The 21,257-nt window shown below is 35.7% G+C and overlaps 1 protein-coding gene across 2 annotated transcripts in view; it reads left to right on the plus strand.

Annotated features, from left to right (window-relative positions):
* POF1B (POF1B actin binding protein) overlaps window positions 1-21,257 on the plus strand; it is an 84,053-nt gene that overhangs the window by 42,736 nt on the left and 20,060 nt on the right. For both annotated transcript variants that reach the window (XM_043458941.1, XM_043458942.1), the window contains 3 exons: window positions 13,216-13,346; window positions 18,533-18,560; window positions 19,750-19,824. In XM_043458941.1, the coding sequence (XP_043314876.1) occupies window positions 13,216-13,346; window positions 18,533-18,560; window positions 19,750-19,824 (234 nt within the window). The remainder of the gene's footprint in view (window positions 1-13,215; window positions 13,347-18,532; window positions 18,561-19,749; window positions 19,825-21,257) is intronic.

Here is a 21,257-nt window from a genome sequence, read left to right on the forward strand (position 1 = left end):
CTGGTCAAAGTGAGGATGGGGTAACCTGATTGTGCAGATCCCATGGGCAAAGCAGGGCAGAAAATGAGTTGTCTCACCTAGGCTCTTTGGTGTTTACACGTTAGTCTTTCACATGAGTGGAAGTCTTTGAAGAGTAATACAGCAGATGTCAGTTAGGCTTTTTTTTTATACTAAAGGTTGACCCATTTTTAGTTTGTGTTTAAATTGCAATTCAGAGGTCAAGGAACACAGACTTTAAGTACAATTATTTGAGTTTATAAAACCGGATTCTGCTGAGCTGCGTGATCTTAGGTAATTGACTTTAACTGGACTGAACATCAGTTTCCATATCTATAAACAGGGAGAATCACACTTAACGTGCAGTGTATCTACAATAGAATTAAATGAGATAAAATATGTAAAGTATCCAGCTTAGTGCCAAGCACATAGTAGATGCTCAAATGAATGTTTGAATCTTTACCCTTCCCTCCTCAAACTCAGGCCTCAAATCCTTCAAAGCATCAAAATAGGAAATTGGTTCCCATTGTAATAGTTTTCAGTACAGTTGTGTCTGACTCTTTGCAACCCCATGGACTGCAGCACGCCAGGCCTCCCTGTCCATCACCAACTCCCAGAGTTTACTCAAACTCATGTCCATTGAGTCGGTGATGCCATCCAACCATCTCATCTTCTGTCATTCCCTTCTCCTCCCATCTTCAGTCTTTCCCAGCATCAGGGTCTTTTCAAGTGAGTCAGCTCTTTGCATCAGGTGGCCATAATACTGGAGCTTCAGCTTCAGCATCAGCCCTTCCAATGAATGGATATTCAGGACTGATTTCCTTTAGGATGGATTGGCTGGATCTCTGGCTGGCTGTCCAAGGGACTCTCAAGAGTCTTCTCCAACATCACAGTTCAAAAGCATCAATTTTTGGCGCTCAGCTTTCTTTATAGTCCAACTCTCTCATCCATACATGACTACTGGAAAAGCCATAGTTTTAACTAAACGGACCTTTGTTGGCAAAGTAATGTTTCTGCTTTTTATTATACTGTCTAGGTTGGTCATACCTTTTCTTCCAAGGAGCAAGTGTCTTTTAATTTCATGGCTGCAGTCACTATCTGCAGTGATTTTGGAGCCCAAAAATATAAAGTCTGTCACTGTTTCCATTGTTTCTCCATCTATTTGCCATGACTAAATCCCCTTTAAAGTGTCTCCCAAGAAGCATTAAAATACTTATAAAAATCAGGTGTCCAAAAACATGGCTTCAAAATATTTCAAATAAAACTAATTTTTGTATGTTTTCCATGGTTCTCCTTAGAAACATCATATTTTGGTTTCAAATTCAGGACATCACTGATCACATTTCCTTTCTTGAGGACATTAAGAATAAGGTGCTGAGATAATTTTCCTGCCATTAGCAAGGAACAGATAATTCCACATATGTTAGCGACAGGATAAAGCTCAGCTGAACTCATTTTAGAAGTTGTCATACAGGTGATGTTTAAGGAAAGACTCAAATAATTATATATATATCGCACACACAACTCTTTTGCACTTGGCTTGGGACTTCCAAGGAAACTTTTAGAGTCATGGGAAGATGTAAAGGGAAGAGTCCTGCTCACTTAGATAGTGCTATTGCCAAAGGAAAATTCTCCAACCTCTGATGTCTTTCTTCCATCATTTAAAAATTTAATTTTTGTCAACATCAGGACTGCACAGATTTTGGCGTCAGGTACTTTCTTTTTAATTTATTTTTTAATTGGAGGAAAATTACTTAACAATGTTATGTTGGTTTCTGCCATAATTATATCCTCCCCCCTTGAGCCTCCCTCCCCTACCCCCATCCCACCCTTCTAGGTCATCACAGAGACGCCTGGCTGGGCTTCCTGTGTGAAACAGTAACTTCTTACCAGCTATCTGTTTTACACATGGTAGTGTATATATGTTTATGCTACTTTCTCAATTCATCCCACTCTCTCTCCTGGTTCTGACAAGTGTCCAGGAAGCTTGTTACAATATTTATTTAACATAAGTCATTCACTAATGATGGAAATTTAGGGCTGCTTAGCTCAATAACGGAGAAGGCAATGGCAACCCACTCCAGTACTCTTGCCTGGAAAATCCCATGGACGGAGGACCCTGGTAGGCTGCATTCCAAGGGGTTGCTAAGAGTCGGACACGACTGAGCGACTTCACTTTCACTTTTCACTTTCATGTATTGGAGAAGGCAATGGCAACCCACTCCAGTGTTCTTGCCTGGAGAATCCCAGGGATGGGGGAGCCTGGTGAGCTACCGTCTATAGGGTCGCGCAGAGTCAGACACGACTGAAGCGACTTAGCAGCAGCAACAGCAGCAGCTCAATAAACTCAGCAGTTCTACCTGTTCCCTCACTCAGTCACATGTGGTTCCAGTCCTTCTCCACCTTTATTGCCTTCTTCATCTCATTATTGAAAATGAGTGTCTTTTGTGCAAAATTCTCTTCACTGCTATCCTTTCCCCAAATCTAACTGGTGTCTGTTTTGGACTCATTTTTTTCTCCAACACCACCCTTGTCTGTCTCCTGTTACCTCTTGCTTTTGGGCCCTTTTGAACTCTTTGTTCTGTGACAAACAAAAAATGTTACTTTTTTACTCTTAAAAATGTTATTTTACTCTTAAAAATAGTTTTTTTTAAATTTTTATCAAAGCAATGCATATAGATAGCTTAAAAGTTCAAATAGTATTAAATGGCATAAAACAAACAGCAAATTTCCTGTCCCAACTCTTTCCATGCCTGCCTGATCCCCAGAGAACTATTTTCAACTCTTAGCTTTTTTTCTTCTGGTGTTTACCTTCGTATAGCTAAGTAGTATGAATATACCTATGCTGTTATTTTTTAATTTATCAGTATTGTATATTATCTGTTGGTAATTCTGATACATAAGGATTTAGTTCTATAAATCCCTCCTCTACCTGTTTATATCCCTTTCATCATCTCAATATAGTTAAATCCCCATTTGGGGGACTAAATCGTTATTCAATGTTTATATTATTCTATTATTGCTTATGAAAAAAATCACTTACTGCTGAGCCAATTTGTGTACTATTTTGCTGTTTTTATTAGTACAATTATTATTTGTTGGTGTTAATAATTCCCTAAGTTTTTTCATTTGTTTGGTTTTCTATGTATCTATTGCTAATTCTTTTCTCAGTACAATTCTATACAGCTAAGTGATTGACAGTTTCCTCTCTTTAAAACCCTGCAATTCATATACACCACTCCTCTTTGCTCATATTATCACTACTATTGATCTTCTAGTCACTCTTTCCATCCTTCAACAGTTTCACTGGCAGGCTTACAGGCTTCTTCCCACTTTTGCCTAACCTCTGCCTTGGAATCATCTGTGAGAACTTCACCACCATGAAAGATCACCATATGATCTTTCCCATGCTCTGCCTTCATGGTTCTTCATCACTGTTAATTTCTTCATTTCTACTACATCTTCAACTCTCATAGACTTTGGCCACTCCTTGAACCTCCTCATCACTTGAAACTGTTTCATCTGGAATTCTGAATGTCTCATCACTTTCTTGCATCTCCTACTCCCCAATTCTCATTGAACCTTACCCTTAGCACCCTGAGTTCCAAACCAGGCTGGTGTCCCTTGTCAGCTGATTCAACAATGCTCTTGCTAAAAAACCTTAAAATTGTTGTTGCCTTCTCTGATTAATCCTCACTTCACTGATCACTTACTTTGGATAAACTGCCATCCACTTTCTTTGCCCCTAGATTTTGACTGCTTCATTAGTTAAAGTTCACAAACTAAGACAATTTAATCTCATATATATTGTCTCTATCTTGCTGGACTCCTTCTGTTGCTAGGCAGTCCTTTTAGTTAATTCTAATTGTTTTGCCACCATGGTCCTCAATATCTAATCCTTACTTTTCCCACCCTCTTCATACTCCAGGTCCCACTGTTATTCTCTTACTCTCTGCAGGTGGCCTTGCTTTCTACTGAGAATGGGCAGTGGAAGTAAGATTTTATTGTGTACCAGAATCAGTTGGCAGGCCTGTTTAAATAAAGATTTGTGAGACCTGATAATTTGCATTTCCAAGTTCAATAGTTATCCAAAGTTTACTTGGTCCAGGTACCACGATTTGAGTTCACTATGTGAACTCCTTCAACACTCTACTTCATCGAAAAATTTCTCTTTACTTGGAGCAAACTTTTGATTCTTTGGATCTTTAAGAATTAAGAGTCTAACTTCGTCTTCAAGGTGACTCCCTTAGCAATCCTACCAATCTATTGATTTATGATCTCACTCTTTGTTCCCTTCATCTACAAAAACCCTGAAGCTGGAAGGCATACTCACTGCTGCCATTTCCTCATTACTCACACATTCCTTAACACTTTGCAAACCAGATTTTAGTTTCAGCATTCTCCTGAAACTGCTTTTATTGACCTCTAAGTTGCAAATTTCACTTTCTTTTTTGGTTTCATTTTCATCTTACTCCAATTTGATTATAAGTGATTCTGTTGATCCATTGTATTCTTGATATTCTTTCTTCTCATTATACTATACTGCTGCTTCTAATTCTCAGACTCTTCTTCCTTCTTTCATCAGATCTTCCCCAGAAACCCATCCTTGGCCTTCTTCTCCTTCCTCTACCTCCTCTCCCTTGACTATATGGTATAAAATCTTGACTTCTATGACTTCATGATCACCTTTACATGGACAACTCTCAAAATTTCCCTCCTAAGCTCTAATCCATAATTTCTTTATTTATTTGTTTTTGGCTGTGCTGGATCTTCATTGCTGTGCTTGGGCTTCCTCTAGTTGTGGCAAGAGAGGGCTACTCTAGTTGTGGTGTGCAGGCTTCTCATTGCAGCGGTTTCTTTTGTTGGGGAGCACAGGCTCTAGAGTATGTGAGCTTCAGTAGTTGTGCCACATGGACTCAGTAGTTGTAGCTTGTGGGCTTAGTTGCCCCAAAGCATATAGGATCTTCTCTGATTAGGGATCAGACTGGTGTCCCCTGCATTGCAAGGCAGATTCTTAATCACTGGACCACCAGGGAAGTTACTCTAATCCATTATTTTTACTAATTGATCTCTCTAATTGGCTGTCCCACAGTCATCTCCAATTAACCACATATAGCTTTTCATTTTACTCCCTCTATTAATGATATCTTCAGTGCTCTAATTACAAGACTTAAAATTTACTTTCCCTCTCCTTTGCCACCTCACACCTAATCAGTTGTCAAGATTCTTCCTACTTAAAATCACTCTTACATAGCTGAAGTTGTGTTTCCTTTGTATAACTCTTTTACCATTTGATCTGTTTTATAGCTCTTATCAACTGGTCAATCTATTATATACATTAAAGCTATTTCGATACATATCTTAGCTCTTCTAAAAGACCATAAGGACCTTGAGAGAGGAGGAGACAGTATCTTATGTCTTTTTTACAGTAGCACTTAAAACTGTACCCTAAAACAGTACTTAGTAAGTTCTCAATAAATGTGCACTGAATGAATGAAAGCATCATGCCACTGAGATCTTTTAAGTACTTCCTGTGTCTTGTGGGTATAGCTTTTAGCCTTTGGGTTAAGGAAGAAGTTTAGAATGTAAGATAAATTACATTGAAACAGTTACTTCATATGCGTAGTGAGTTCCTCCTCTGACTCTGCTTACAAAATAAAGAAGTGGTTCTATTCCTTGAATAAATTACATACTAAGGAATGGCAGAATAGAGAAATGACAGAGAGGTGGAGAAGAGAAAAAGTAGCAACAAAGATGGTTCCAGGAAGTTATGCATTAAAAATACATATTCATTTAAAATTAATTTCTTTGGAATATGTATCTCCCATTTCATTGCAAGAAGTATTTAGAGTGACTTAAAAGAACAAATAAGCTGTAATAGATCAGAAAAAGAAATATCAGGAACAGTATAAATATAATGAAACAATAACTCCAGAAAGAAAAGAGCACACAGACATGCAGGCCACAGAGTTCCATGCCATTAGTAAAAGTGGGCTAAAAACTTGGCTCTGAGATTTCTGGAAACTACAGGGAGGGAAAAAAAGAAAAACATGATTAGTGACAAAATCCCCATTGTTTACAAGAAAAAGTTTAATAAATTTTCAGTAGTCACTTATATCATAGGAAAATATATTTTATTTTACACTCAAAATAATTTAAGCTGTTACAAATGTTACAAATTCAATCACTGGTATTCATTATAAAATGACAATCCAAACCACCTACTTTATTTTAGTTGGTTAGGAGTAAAAGAATTATCTTATTTCATTAAAAAAAAAATGCCCAACCTATACATATACACTAAAAGGGGGGCAAGGACAACATTGACTTGATTTCAATAAAGTTATTTCCAGTTGCTTTGTTAAAGCACCTCTTTCAACTAGTGTTTTTCCATCTATTATAGTTAATATTTAGCCCCAATGGCATCTTTTATGACAACTTCCTCATGCAACAAATGTTTACTGAGCCTCTACTATGCTCAGTTGCTATGATAGGAGCTGGAATTAAAGATATTAAAACTGAGTCTCTACTCTCTGGTAGCTGAGAGTTTGTAGATAATTTATAACCATCTCCTGCTCCTTTTTTATAATCATTATTCAAATAGCCAATTGTCCATATGTGTTAGGTTAAATAAAGACATTATCTTTATGATGATTTTTATATGAGAGTTTAATAATTTACTCATCCCCCCTAAAGCAATACTTCCAGCAGTTTCACAAAATAGGTAGTAAATTGCCTGCATTTTACAGTTGAGGAAACTGAGGTTTAGAGACATTAAGCAATACACACACTTAACCTACAACTAAGAAATGGGAGCTCCACTTTTGGCTCAAATTTCCATTCTTTTTTCATTGCAGCACTTTGTTGCCTAGGGTTACTCGATAGAAAATTAAGTCTTTATTTCAAGTACAGGATTGTTGTTATGAGTCAAGACTTCATTTTAGAGTTGTGATTGTTGTACAGGACATTCAATTCAGTGACAGCATTTATTGAAAATCTTCTGTGTACCAGGTACTATAAATGCAACCATTCTTTACTAAAATATCTATGGAGATTAAAATAGCACTAAGGATTTTCAAGACCTAAAATCCTGACACTTTTTTCCTGCTAGGATTTCTTCTTGTGGTACAAAATAGGAAGACACCAATTACTGTTTTCTTTTTTGCCTTGTTAGCCATATGGCATTGTACATAAAATGAATTTCACTTCACAGTTTCAGTCTGACAACTATTAAATGTCTCAAATCAAAGCAAAATTAATGAAGTGGTAACGTTATTTATCTACAAGTGCCACCATATCATCATAAGGTTTGCAGGATAGTAATGTATACATTGTAAGCTTTTCTTAATAGTGATGTTTTCTGTTGTCACATAGCAAAAAGTTACTACAAAAGAGGGTCTAAGCACAGAAGACCTTGTTAACATATCAATGACCTTTTAGAGGGTTAGGCAATCATGTATAATTGTTTTTATATAATATGGCATTTTAAGAGCTTTTGAATCTGCTAAGCAACCATTCTAAATACCTGAATGATCTAGTGGTTTCCCCTACTTTCTTCAATTTAAGTCTGAATTGGGCAATAAGGAGTTCATGGTCTGTGCCACAGTCAGCTCCTGGTCTTGTTTTTGCTGACTATATAGAGCTTCTTCATCTTTGGCTGAAAAAATATAATCGATCTGATTTCAGTATTGACCATCTGGTCCATGTGTAGAGTCTTCTCTTGTGTTGTTGGAAGAGGGTGTTTGCTATGACTAGTGTGTTCTCTTGGCAAAACTGCTAGCCTTTGCCCTGCTTCATTCTGTACTCCAAGGCCAAATTTGCCTGTTACTCCAGGTATTTCTTGACTTCCTACTTTTGCATTCCAATTGACATTTTTTTGGGTGTTAGTTCTAGGTCTTGTAGGTCTTCATAGAACCGTTCAACTTCAGCTTCTTCAGCATTAGCGGTTGGGGCATAAACTTGAATTACTGTGACATTGAATGGTTTGCCTTGGAAATGAACAGAGATCATTCTGTCATTTTTGAGATAGCATCCAAGTACTGCATTTCGGACTCTTTTGTTGATTATGATGGCTACTGCATTTCTTCTAAAGGATTCTTGCCCACAGTAGTAGATATAATGGTCATCTGAGTTAAATTAATCCATTCTAGTCCATTTTAGTTCGCTGACTCTTAAAGTGTTGATGTTCACTCTTGCCATCTCCTGTTTGACCACTTCCAATTTGCCTTGATTCATGGACCTAACGTTCCAGGTTGTTATGCAGTATTGCTCTTTACAGCATTGGACTTTACTTCCAACATCAGTCACATCCATAGCTGGGTGTCATTTTTGCTTTGGTTCCATCTCTTCATTCTTTCTGGAATTATTTCTCCACTGATCTCCAGTAGCATACTGGGCACCTACCGACCTGGGGAGTTCATCTTTCAGTGTCCTATCTTTTTGCCTTTTCATACTATTCATGGGATTCTCAAGGCAAGAATGCTGAAGTGGTTTGCCATTCCCTTCTCCAGTGAACCACGTTTTGTCAGAACTCTCCACCATGACCCGTCCATCTTGGGTGGCCCTACATGGCATGGAAAGGCTGGCACTTGTGCTGTCTGGTCTGTACCGTTTCCTCTGGCAAATTATGGGGATTCTTCTCAGAACGCCAACATTTCCTGTCTTCCCTGCACTTAAAAACAAAGTGCGGGATGCTGCCTCTGAAGTTCGACCCATCTGGGCCATTAGTAGGGAGAGGTGTCTACTTTTCCTCATCACACCACTTCAAGGTTGGAATGGTATCCATTCCTTCCCTGCCTGAGGATGCCCTTTATGGGGGCCACTTCTGGTATAGTTCTGCCCTCTGCATGGTGTGGGAGTGACTGTGAGGAGATACCCCACATCCAAGGGCAGAGAAGCCCCAACAAGATGGTAGGTGCTAGAGCAGTGCCTCTTGTTGAAAGTGAAAGAGAAGAGTGAAAAAGTTGGCTTAAAACTCAAGATTAAGAAAACTAAGACCGTGGCATCTGGTCTCATTACTTCATGGCAAATAGATGGGGAAACAGTGGAAACAGTGACAGACTAGTTTTGGGGGCTCCAAAATCACTGCAGATGGTGACTGCAGCCATGAAGTTAAAAGATGCTTGGTACTTGGAAGAAAAGTTCTGAGCAACCTAGACAGCATATAAAAAGCAGAGACATTACTTTGCCAACAAAGGTCCATCTAGTCAAATCTATGATTTTTCCAGTGGTCATGTATGCATGTGAGTGTTGAACTATAAAGAAAGCTGAGTGCTGAAGAATTGATGCTTTTGAACTGTGGTGTTGGAGAAGACTCTTGAGAGTCCCTTGGACTGCAAGGAGATCCAACCAGTCCATCCTAAAGGAAACCAGTCCTGAATAGTTATTGGAAGTACTGATGCTGAAGCAGAAACTCCAATACTTTGGCCACCTGATGCAAAGTACTGACTCATTTGAAAAGACCCTGATGCTGGGAAAGATTGAAGGCAGGAGAAGAGGACGACAGAGGATGAGATGGTTGGATGGCATCACCGACTCAATGGACATGAGTTTGAGTAAACTCTGGGAGTTGGTGATGGACAGGGAGGCCTGGCATCCTGCAGTCCATGGGGTCCCAGAGAGTTGGACACAACTGAGGGACTGAACTGAATTGAACTGAACCATTCTTAATAGGTGAAAAATGCATACATTTAAGCCAGCTACTTAGTGGGGATAAATTTAATTAAGCCAATACCCTCTGCTACTAGATTACTACTGCACTATGATTTGTGCGTTGATCACAAACTCTCTCTAGTCCTGAACAGCATTCTCAAATATGTGTGCCACTAAGCTTGAAGGGGGCCAGGAAAGAAAATATAGATAGTTCAGCTGAAATTTGCAACTATTGTGTGTCTACTATCTGTAGGACTCTATAATTACTACCACTGAATATTGTAAATATGGTTGATCAAAAGAATCATCTTTGAATATCAAAGTTTATATAATGTAGATGCTAGCAGAAGAATTCCATTCCTGGAATCTCATAGACAACAAATAAAAGATAAAACCCCAGATTGGAAATAGGACAAGAATTTCCAAGGCAGTAGTGGGATGAAGCCTATGGTTTTCCTTTACAAGGTACTTCCTTTCTACATTTTTCCGAAAAATGACTACTAATTTGCCACTGGTTTCACACTTAAACATTATTGCCTTGCCTTGGGTTTGCAGCAGTAATTCTAATCAGAGGCTTTTACTAGCAATCAGAAACAAGGAGTTGGATGGCTTGTTCATTATTATGGCCAAATTGTGATCTGATTAAAGGTATTTGATGGATGCATGCTAAAGAATCTTTAATAATTTTTGTTTTTTGTGTGTGAAATATCACATTTTGTGTATCTGGGAATAACTATTCTTCAGCACAGTTTCTATTCCTCCCTTGTTTATATATGAAAATCTAAAGCTATTTTCTTAGATTGACATTCAAGATAGCTCTAATTCTTTAGGTAGAAGAGTTGATGTGAGGTACTTTTATCTCAAGTATCTTATCAACTCAGTATTGTCCCAGAGAGAAAACCTCCATCCATTAGAGTTACCATTATTCTGACTGAAAACATTCCTGTTTCATTGGGAGGCTCTCCATCGTGGCTTTTTCAAGCCAACAAAAACATAGTTATAAGCCAACTCTAAAAGAAATGGCAAAACAAGCAGTTCCAATAAAACTAACATCTACCAACCTGTGATTTAGTAATGAAAATATTGCTACCTGGTACATCATAGTTTTTGGTTGGGAAATTTCATTTTATTAAGCATAGTCCCATCAAAAACTTAACAGCAGATGAGAATATGCCTTCTGTCTATCCTCTCCTCCATACTTTTGAACCCAACTGGGTTTTGGTTTTTACTGTGTTACTTAAAAGTTATCATAATTTGTGTACTGTATAAAACTAAGGAAGAATATATACACAAAGGAGTAAAATTTTGATTCCTGCTTTTCTACCCTGACAAAAGAACCATTTTTGTTTTGTCAAAAGAACCATTCTACAATTTTAATGCTCTCACTTTTTCTCAAGCTGATTAAAATTTATTACCTGAACTTGAGTCATATTTTTTCATAGTTTCACAATAAGAAAATCATACTCTTGACTGTTTCAATAATTAGCCAAACTAACCTCCAGAATAATGCAATTAGGGACAGTGTAATTCCCAAGTTGCTGAGAACACAAGCACAAGAGGTCTTCTGGAGAGGCAATACTGTGTGGTGGTTACAAGAGAACATTACCTCATTTAATTTTATGTCAAGTTCATAGCACAATGCCTGGCACATAGTAAGACCTAAATAAATATTAGTTATTATTATCATTTCTGAAGATAAAATCACCTACTTTTGGCAACTTTTAACACTGCTTTTTAATCTATGAACACAGACATGATGTAAATCATTCTGTGTCCTGGACTCTGTGATTCTTTATTTGGGTGTCATACTGAAATCATATGAGCAAAAGTTTTAGTAATGGTACTAATTACTAATATGGGCAAAGAATTCCATACCAAACATGTTTACTAGTATACAAGGTAATGATAAGAGAATATTTGAGTAAAAATAAAAAGGAAATAAATACTTTAAGATAATTTGAAATATAAAATCACTGTTAAAATGGAAAGGAAAAAAAGCTCCAAGGTTTTCACAGCATTGTGAGGTCGTTATAGTTGGCTAAGAGAGAAAAAATAGGTAAAATACTAGGTGTATCAAATTAATTTGCAGATTTTAGCAAGGAGCTTAGTACTTGAATATTCTTGGCTAAAGAAATACCCTTTTCTACTTGGGAATGTTAACGGGTTTGGGAGGGACACAGAGAGGTAAGGCAGGAAGGTGTTATCTCACTAGCTAGTTATAGCAATGAAATAACCTGAGGATTAGTGGAATGACATTGACATGACAGCTAGATTTTCCTTTTATCCAGTTAACTTTGATCTTTAAAATCATATTTGAAATTGTGTTTTTAGGCCACTCCCAGTTTGATGAATATATAGATGATCCATAAGGGAGAAATGCATGAATAAAACATGAAATCAAAAGTTAACAATTATTCTCAATAAAAACTTGCCATAACTTTGACCCTTACTTCCTGAGAGGGGTCTGTCACTGAAGAGCTCACTGCCAAGATTTGGAAATCTAGGTAGACCTCAAAAGTCTGTCTCCAACTCTTACTACAAGTTCAATTTGGTTGCTGCGATTAGACTTACCTGAATTTAGGAAGAGGTTGTAAGGGATCACCATTATGTTCTTGAGGAAGTGCTACTTATGCTCTTTTAAGCTTTTTTAGCCATTCTTAGTTAGCTACTTTAAGATAGAAACCTGTAAAGAAAATTATTTTGAGGATCATTTGGCATTTGGGTCTCTTGTAACCAAGTGGATAACTTCTTTCATCTCAAAGATACTTACTGAACAACTATAGGATGTTCAATCAGCAATGTGCTAGATACTGTGGAATAACCAGAAAGTTTGATTCATTCTTTACTCTTAAGTTTATTTCTTTGGGTAGGAGAGGTTGCTGAGAAAACCAAACAATCTTATCTATGACCCTGTTGATAATAATTTGTGTTTAGGATTTCAAATCTCTCTGAGGTCTATGAATTTTCTACATTTGGCTGTGAGCTAGTTTTTCCCATGTCTGGTTGACTAGATATTCAGCTCAAATAATAAATGCAGTGAATCCAATAAGAAATAATAAAAACACATTGAATTGAGAAAGTTTATTTACTCTTTTAGCTGTGCTAGTAATCAAATAGATTTTTATTGACATATGCAAATTTGAATGAAATTAATTCATCAGTATAATTCAAATAAGTCACATTTTCTTTTCCAACAAGGGACAGATGAATAAGCCATGTGATAATAATGAGCCTTTCAGGGATTTTGATTTACTTGTTTTGCTTTTTATTTAAGCATCTATATTCAAGAATTTTCATGTAAACTATTCATACTGCATTCATTAGATCACTTAGACTTGACTGAAAAACTGAAAATGCCATTACGATGTTGTTTTTTCTTTAAATTCCTCCCATATTGAAAAATGTATATGATAGCTGCAAAGAAATTTTAGTGGCTTCATTTATGTGATGATTTTGTGATGTTACTTGTGTTAACAGGCTATTTCACTTTTTTCATTTCACATCAAAATATCTGTGAACTTAGAAACATTTAATATTGTTTATAATAGTAACTGATGTTTTCTTTAGGTGATAATTCAGGAAGACAGCCCTGAAAAATTGGATCCCAAATATTTTGGAGAATTGCTTGCTGATCTAAGCCGCAAAAATATGGATCTATATCACTGTTTATTAGAACATTTGCAGAGAATTGGAGGAAGGTACTATAAGCATATCATTTGCCTTTACGTTGTAGCTTTCAAAAACTTTACAATACCCTGGTATTTTTTAATAGATTTTATTTTTTAGAGCAACTTTACGTTCACAGCAAAACTTGAGTACTTTTAATGGTGAAACAAGATAATTATATGAGCAGTTCAGTCACTCAGTCGTGTCCGACTCTTTGAGACTCCATGGACTGCAGGGCGCCAGGCCACTCTGTCCATTACCAGCTCCCGGAGCTTGCTCAAACTCATGTCCATTGAGTCGGTGATGCCATCTAACCATCTCATCCTCTGTCGTCCCCTTCTCCTCCTGCCTTCAGTCTTTCCCAGCATCAGGGTCTTTTCTAATGAGTCAGTTCTTCACATTATGTGGCCAAAGTATTGGAGTTTCAGCTTCAGCATCAGTCCTTCCAATGAACATTCAGGACTGATTTCCTTTAAGATTGACTGGTTTGATCTCCTTGCAGTCTAAAGGACTCTCAAGAGTCTTCTCCACCATCACGGTTCAAAAGCGTCGATTCTTTGGCGCTCAGCTTTCTTTATATGAGCAGATATCAGGAAATACCTCATTTTAAGAGTTAATGGACTTTATGAAAATCATCGAAGAGATCATATCAGCTCTTTTAGGGTCAAAAGATAATTAAATGGACCTTCTTTTCTAATGTACTTTGATGTCAAATGCAATCACTTGGGCAAGGAGCTCAAAAAATGCATGGCATAGTATGATATTTTAAAATATTACACTGATGATATAAGATACAATCCAATTGTTAACACACTACTGTTTATCTTCCATTGATGTGTGCTCAACATATGAAGACCAGAGTTTAATATACATTTAGGATTATACATTCTTATACATATTACATATTATTTTAAAATTGTATATAAATATACAAATATTTATTTATAAATTTATATTATAACATGATATTATACAATAATACATATTTAGGTATATAAACATGAACAATTTATCAACTGTTCATGTGTAGATGAGAGCATATTATGTCATGAAATGAATTTCATGAACTATACTCCAAAAGTTGCCTTTACTACATAATCACATCGTATATGTGGTCATCTGTCAGGCAAAACTTAGGAAAGCTTCATAAATTCCAAAAAAACCTGGAGGATAAAATAAAGTCAGTAGAATTTTCTTCTAGTTCAGACTTCACCAACTTTAGATTCTTCTACTTCTTAGAAATCTTTAATCTCTTCTTTATCTCATTTCTTTCTACTTATTACAACTGTTTTATTAGCTTTCTCCTCCCCAACTTTTCTTGCTTTTGTATTCATGATTGCAACCATTCTCTTAACCCTCACCCTCAACTGCCTTGCCTCTTTATTGTATTGTCCCCCCCTCCCCACCCCCCACCTAGCAAAATTCCAACTCTGGATAGTCTAGTTCTCTGCCTTATCTATTGTTTTCTTTTTTCCTCCATTCAGTACTCATTGCCCACTACTCCTAGAATTCAGACACTACCTCATGAGGGGTGTTTTATTTACCCTTGTTTCCTTGGTGCTTAGTGTGATGACTGGTTTACTGTGGCACTTAATAAATATTTGTTGAATGAATAAATGAATGAATGCTTTCTTTATGCTACATCCATGTAGTTGAGCACAGTTAGAGACAAGAACAGCTATTTATTTAAATTGGGGTCATTATTGGTTTCCATCTTTAGCTAAGTTCAACAAGGTTTTATGCTAATAAATATCCTCTCCCTTTATCCAAACAATTATTTCACACATTCATTCATTTGCATAAGGCCACTACCTTAAAAACTTCCTCCTCATTCTGAATAGTCTATTGAGTGTTCACTGTTGTGCCAGACACTGTGCTAAGTGCTTTTTAAATATTATCTAGTTTGCACAGTAAGCACAGAAAGTTTAAAATTGAACTCCCAAAGAGAATAAGTTATTAAAATCACATGGCTACTAAGTGCCTGAGATGGATTCCAACATTTTTGAGTACTCTTATACCTATAAGCCATGACTTGCTTTTCTGCAAAGCCTTCCCTAGATACTGTTAGGTCTAGGTGTTCCTCTTCTGTGTATTAATCATGCCCTGTGAATATTTCTGTTAAAGTATCACATTGTGAAATCAACAGCAGATAGAGACATTCTTAAGTACCCTGATTGTAGATCTAGGGTTCGTATCCTGGTTTCATGTCCCAGCTTTTGTTACATACTAGATGTGTAGTATCAGGCAACTTGTTTAACCTCTCTGTACTTCAGTTTCTTCATATGTAAAATAGGGATTATAATAATAATAATACTCATTTCATAGATTTGTTATAAGCCATAAATGATTTATATAAGACATGTGCTTAGAAGCAACAAGAGCATCATGTGAGAACTTGGAAATTGACCTAACAGAATCAAAAACTCTGGGGTAAGGCCAAGTAACAAGCCCTCCAGAGGCTTCTGATACATACTCAGGTTTGAGAATCACTGATCTAAGGCTACAAAAGTGACAAAATCTGGGACAGACTAGAACATATGGGAGAACCTTTTTACCTTAGGCAAATCACTTTTATACTAGATATGTGTCTCTAAATTGTTAAATATATTGCAGACAGTTTAAAGAAATTATCAACTGTTTGAATCATCAAATTTGAAAAGATTCCAGGATTTAGACCAATTTTACACTGCTCAAATTTTGCATTAGATCAGTTTTGCTTTTTGTGAAGGATAGGACAAGTTAATATTTGTGTTTAGATTGTCCAAAACCCATTCAGGGGTCATGGCCTTGACAAAGTTGCTACTCAATAAAGGCTTATAGAATGAGAGATAAATAAATTCCAAATTTATTAGCCTCATACTAATTAGAAGTAGACAAAATAACTAAGCAAGCAAGTTAAATATTTTATAATGATCATCCAGCTAAAAGTATAATCTGGGGTTTTGAAACAACTTCCTCTCATTGAGGGTCTTGATAAATATACATGGGTGACCTAAATTCAAAACACTGAATTTAATTTCTAGAGTAGTTAAAATATCAAAAAGAAAATAGAAAGTTAGTGTCTCCACATTAGTAAACACCCCAGAGTAGAGAGGATTTCATAAAATTTGGGGGCTTAAGAGTGTCTGCTTGTCAGAAGGTTGTCAGTTTCTTTCTCTTCATTCCTTCCCCTCCTTTCATCCTCTTCTCTCCTTTGTTTTTTCTTTATTAGATTCCTTCCATCCTAGGAGATGAGATGACATACAATGAGCGCCACTTTTTTTTTTTTTTCTGCCCACTATAATTCTAGCCACTATTATCTTGTACTGAATGGAAATGTAATACACATTTGACCTTTCCACCTCCCAGCTCTGTTTGTTTCCACTCTCTCTCTCTCTCTCACCCCTTTGGTCTCCAATTTTCTTCTCTTTCTAAATTGCAATTCAGCAATGAATAAGCTGGAGGGTCAGGATAAAGAAAGGTTATCTTATGAAACCATTTTGGTTGCATTTGTAAATTTCAGTATTAATTGCTGTTGATTGTTCCTTGTTTTGTTTCTTTGTTTTGTTTCCTTATTTGTAGTAAGAAGTGACTAGAGACATGTATACTAAGTTGGCATTGGAATTATAGTTTTAAACGTAAAAGGTCTGTGATAATTCCAGTTAGCATTGTGATTCATATTTTAACTTGTTTAATCTTCCATATGCACGCAGCTGCTTTAGTAACACATTAAAAAAGTAGAAGGGCTTCCCTGAGAGCTCAGATGGTAAAGAATCTGTCTATAATACAGGAGACCTGGGTTCGATTCCTGGCTTGGGAAGACCCCCTGGAGAAGGGAATGGCTACTCACTCTAGTATTCTTGCCTCGAGAATCCCATGAACAGAGGAGCCTGACAGGCTACAGCCCATGGGGTCACAAAGATTCGGACACGACTGAGAGATTAACACAACACAACAACAACAAAAAAGTAGAAGATATTTCATTTTTTTCACTAGGGCCTCCCTACAATTTCTATTTTGGCCACCCAGGAAATACCACATACATATACATAGACAATTTTGTACATGTACAATCCATACATAGGCAGTCATGCCTTGGGAAATTAATCTTCAGTTCTCATTCTCCACATTAGCTTATGTATTTTTATAAATGCATGCAAGAGGCTTTGCACAGTGAATGATCCACTTAGCTTTGTAAGGAATACTCATAAACACTTACATAGAAGGTAAGGGTAGGAGCTAACATACTAGCTTATATCTCTAGAATACTTTTCTATTGTACTTGACAATATGGCAGTTGTATATCTATGATTTCCTAAGATTGCCTTATTTTAAAATGTTTTGTTTTGCTGTCAGAACGTGTATACTTGTCTGTTTGTTTGAGATGTATATTCACCATATGTATTTTGGGTCCAACTTTTCCACTAAGGGGAGAAGGAACAAGTAGGCAAGAATAAGGTCTTGTCTGTTGCCACTGACAATGCTAGAACTATATCCTTCCCAGCTTTCACCATTTCCCCAAGAAGCCAGTGTTAGACTGCTATAACCACTAATAATCATCTTATAGCATTTGTCTACCTCACATGGTTCCACAAAGGGCCTTCCAATACTCATGGACAAACCCTCATTTTGATAATGAAAATTCTATTATCTCACTAAAATTTTGGTCATGTTGCTTAAGGCTATGTCCCTATACAAGCATTTGAATATCCTTTAAGCTTTGTCACTGATATATATATATACACACTGTAGTATAGATTGAATGAGTTAGTCTTGCAAGTTTTGGTTTTGCTTAAAATGGTATGAATAGCTTAAAGACACTGTAGGGAAAAGCTGAAATCAGCATTGAAAGGGAGAAATACAAGGAGAAAAAGAGTTGGAAATAGAGAATGACTATTATTGTTATTGTTCACTCAGATGTTACTTGTTGCCAAACACTGAAGACTTCTACATCTAGTCACAAATAGACTTGTTTAATGGATGGTACTAATTAATTCTGCATATTCTATTGGGTTGTTATTGTTTATATTTAATAGATTAGCTAATTCCATGAAAGTTATCTTTATTTTTGTCAAGTACCATTTTAGTTAGTTTTAAATTTTTCATTTGGATTATAAATTTCATTTGGATATATTATGACATATCAAAAAGTAAGATAAAATATTTAGAACACTAACATTTATATATGATCAATGTATATATTTTCCTAAGATTGTCTGTTTTTTATTAATTCTTGCAGCAAACAGGACTTTGAGTCTATAGATGAGGTAAGTGCTAAAAGAGTTGAAAATCAAATACAGTTGATAACAAAGCAGATTCTGATATTTGCACTAAAAATATTGTTTTAATTTGGTATCTTTGTTAGACTGGACACACAGGTTAGTGAAAGATACAACGATCCTTTTGCCTTTGAAATGATACAAACATTTATATCTTTGTCATGGCTGTAAAGATGATAATTGTTAAAAATAATAATCATTCACACACAAAAAATGTTTTATCAGCTGTCACCTTATGATTTAATTTGTCTTTCCTTATGAAAACATTTAAAAATTCATTGACTACATACTCCCTGTTTTAGAAAATTGAAATCTACATTAACTAAATTTTAATTTTAGTAAAAAACTAAACTTTTTTAACGAAAAATTTACTTCAAGTCACTGACTACTCTTGCCAAATAGCCAGCGACTTGAAGTAATTTTTTCAAGTATCAATTCTATTATATACATACATCTAGTTAATAATTACTTTTAATGAAATAAGTCATCAAATAAAGAACTAATTTCAATGTAATGAAAAGCACAATGGCTACTTTTGTGTTAATTTTCATCCTTATTTCCAGTGTATTGATAAACTGCACTTGTTATAATAATTCAGTAGCCCTAAATTGCTTTTATGAAGTACTGACTTCAATTTAGCCTCTCACTTAAAATTTGTTGAAGCTTCTTAATGTTGTTATGTTGTTATCATAACTTTTCAAAAAATTATGCAAAATTCATGTAATTTGCAAATTCTCAATAAACCTTTGATTTTATTTCCCAAATTTTTATTATTTAAAAAAATCCACCTCTAAAATGTTATACCACCCAAAAAAACTTCTAGTTGTTGAAACATACACTGGAATAAAGTGTTAATGGTATTTAAGTGACCACACTTTTGTTTTTAAGTTACTCTTTTAAAATATAGAAATGGAACATCTGATTGATTGCCCCAAACTTTCCTCTAAAATCCCTGAAATGCAGAGTTCTTTCCATGGTGTATGTAGTACCATCAATTTTTTATAAGTAAGAACTGATAAGGCTACTAAAGTTTGTAGGAACTATTGCCTAAAAAGTGAAAGAATCTTTTCATGTCTCTAAAAATAGGTCCCTCTCAATGAAAGTCTGTGGATTGCTGATCCTATAATTAAAACACTAATGTGTATCTGTTAAAGGATAAGTCTCTCTTTTCTTACAGTCAGAAGACATTGAATCATTGATTCCAAAAGGATTGTCAGAATTTACAAAACAGCAAATTCGCTATATTCTGCAGGTGAGATGGGATGAAGAGTGGCTGTGAATTCACAACTAAAACACCCCTAGCCTAGGATGTTTCCTTTAATTAGTAACAGAAATATTTAAATAAAAATCCTGTTTCATAAGAGTTGATTACATTTTGATTAAACAGGGGCTGAATTATAGTTTGATCAAACTATCAAAGACTAGTATTGAGTGACTAACATTCAGGAAATTGTTATCGAAATATTATTCCCATGGAATGCCCTTATTCTTTCCTCGCTGCTGTAGCACAACCTGACTCTAATTTACAGACTTTGCCCTCCTCTTCTCCATTCTACTTTCTATACCTCCCTACCCTACCCCTGGCAGGTGGAAAGGTCATTGCATTGATTTTCCTGAATTGTGGAAAGTTAGAGACCACTGCAGCAATAAATTCCCCTACACTAAAAGGGAGAGACAGATCAAGATAAATCAAAATAGGTGCTAAAGAAATACAGCTAAAAAGAAGAGTGCATGTGTTTGCAAGAAAGGATTCTAAAGATAATTTAGTTTTGTCCAGTGAGGCAAATTTCTAAGTTTGATATTTGATCTCAAGCCTTTATTGATCATTTAGATATTGGACCTGGCATCTTATCTGTGCAACTTAAGTGAAATACAAGTGTGTATTATAAACAGACAGTGGTATAGGGAATGCATATGCTAAGCAGAATCTGAATCTTAGCTATATCCTTGATATTATTTCTGGTGGCACGAGGTCCATCTAAAGTGTAATGAAGACCTGTTTCCTTGAAAAACTGAGAATGTTCGCATCTAAGTTCCTCAGAGACATTAGTCTGTAGTGTTTTTTTTTTTTTTTTTTTTTTTTTGTATTCTCTTTGATTTTGCTGTCAGGATAATCTAGCTTCATGAAATGAATTGGGAAATATCTCTTCCTTTTCTATTTTCTGGAAGAAACTGTATAAGGAGTGGTTTTAATTATTCTTGAAATATTTGGCATAATCCTTCAGTGAAAATATCTGGGCATGGATGACATGGATGTATGTTTTTTTAGTTTAAAAAATTCTAAATTCAATTCCTTAGTAGTTATAGGTCTATTCAAATGATCTGTTTCATATTGGGTGAGTTGTGACAGCCCGTGTTTCTCAAGGAGGTAGTCCATTTCATTTAAATTGTCAAATTTTTATGTGTATAATTATTCATAGTATTTCCTGACTATCCTTTTGACATCTGCAGGGTCTGTTTTACTCTCCCCTATTTAATTTCTGATACTAGTGATTTGTGTCTTCTGTTTTTGTTGTCAGTTTTGTTGGAGGTTTATCAATTTCATTGATTTTTTTCAAAGAACTATATTTTAGTTTTATTGATCTCTATTTTTTCTGTTTACATTTCCATTGATTTTTTTTTTGCTCTTATCTGTATTATTTCCTTCCTTTGCTTGCTTTTGTTTATTTTGCTTTTCTTTGTCTA

Source organism: Cervus canadensis, chromosome X (assembly GCF_019320065.1).
Source record: "Cervus canadensis isolate Bull #8, Minnesota chromosome X, ASM1932006v1, whole genome shotgun sequence".
In the NCBI taxonomy this organism is placed as follows: domain Eukaryota; kingdom Metazoa; phylum Chordata; class Mammalia; order Artiodactyla; family Cervidae; genus Cervus; species Cervus canadensis.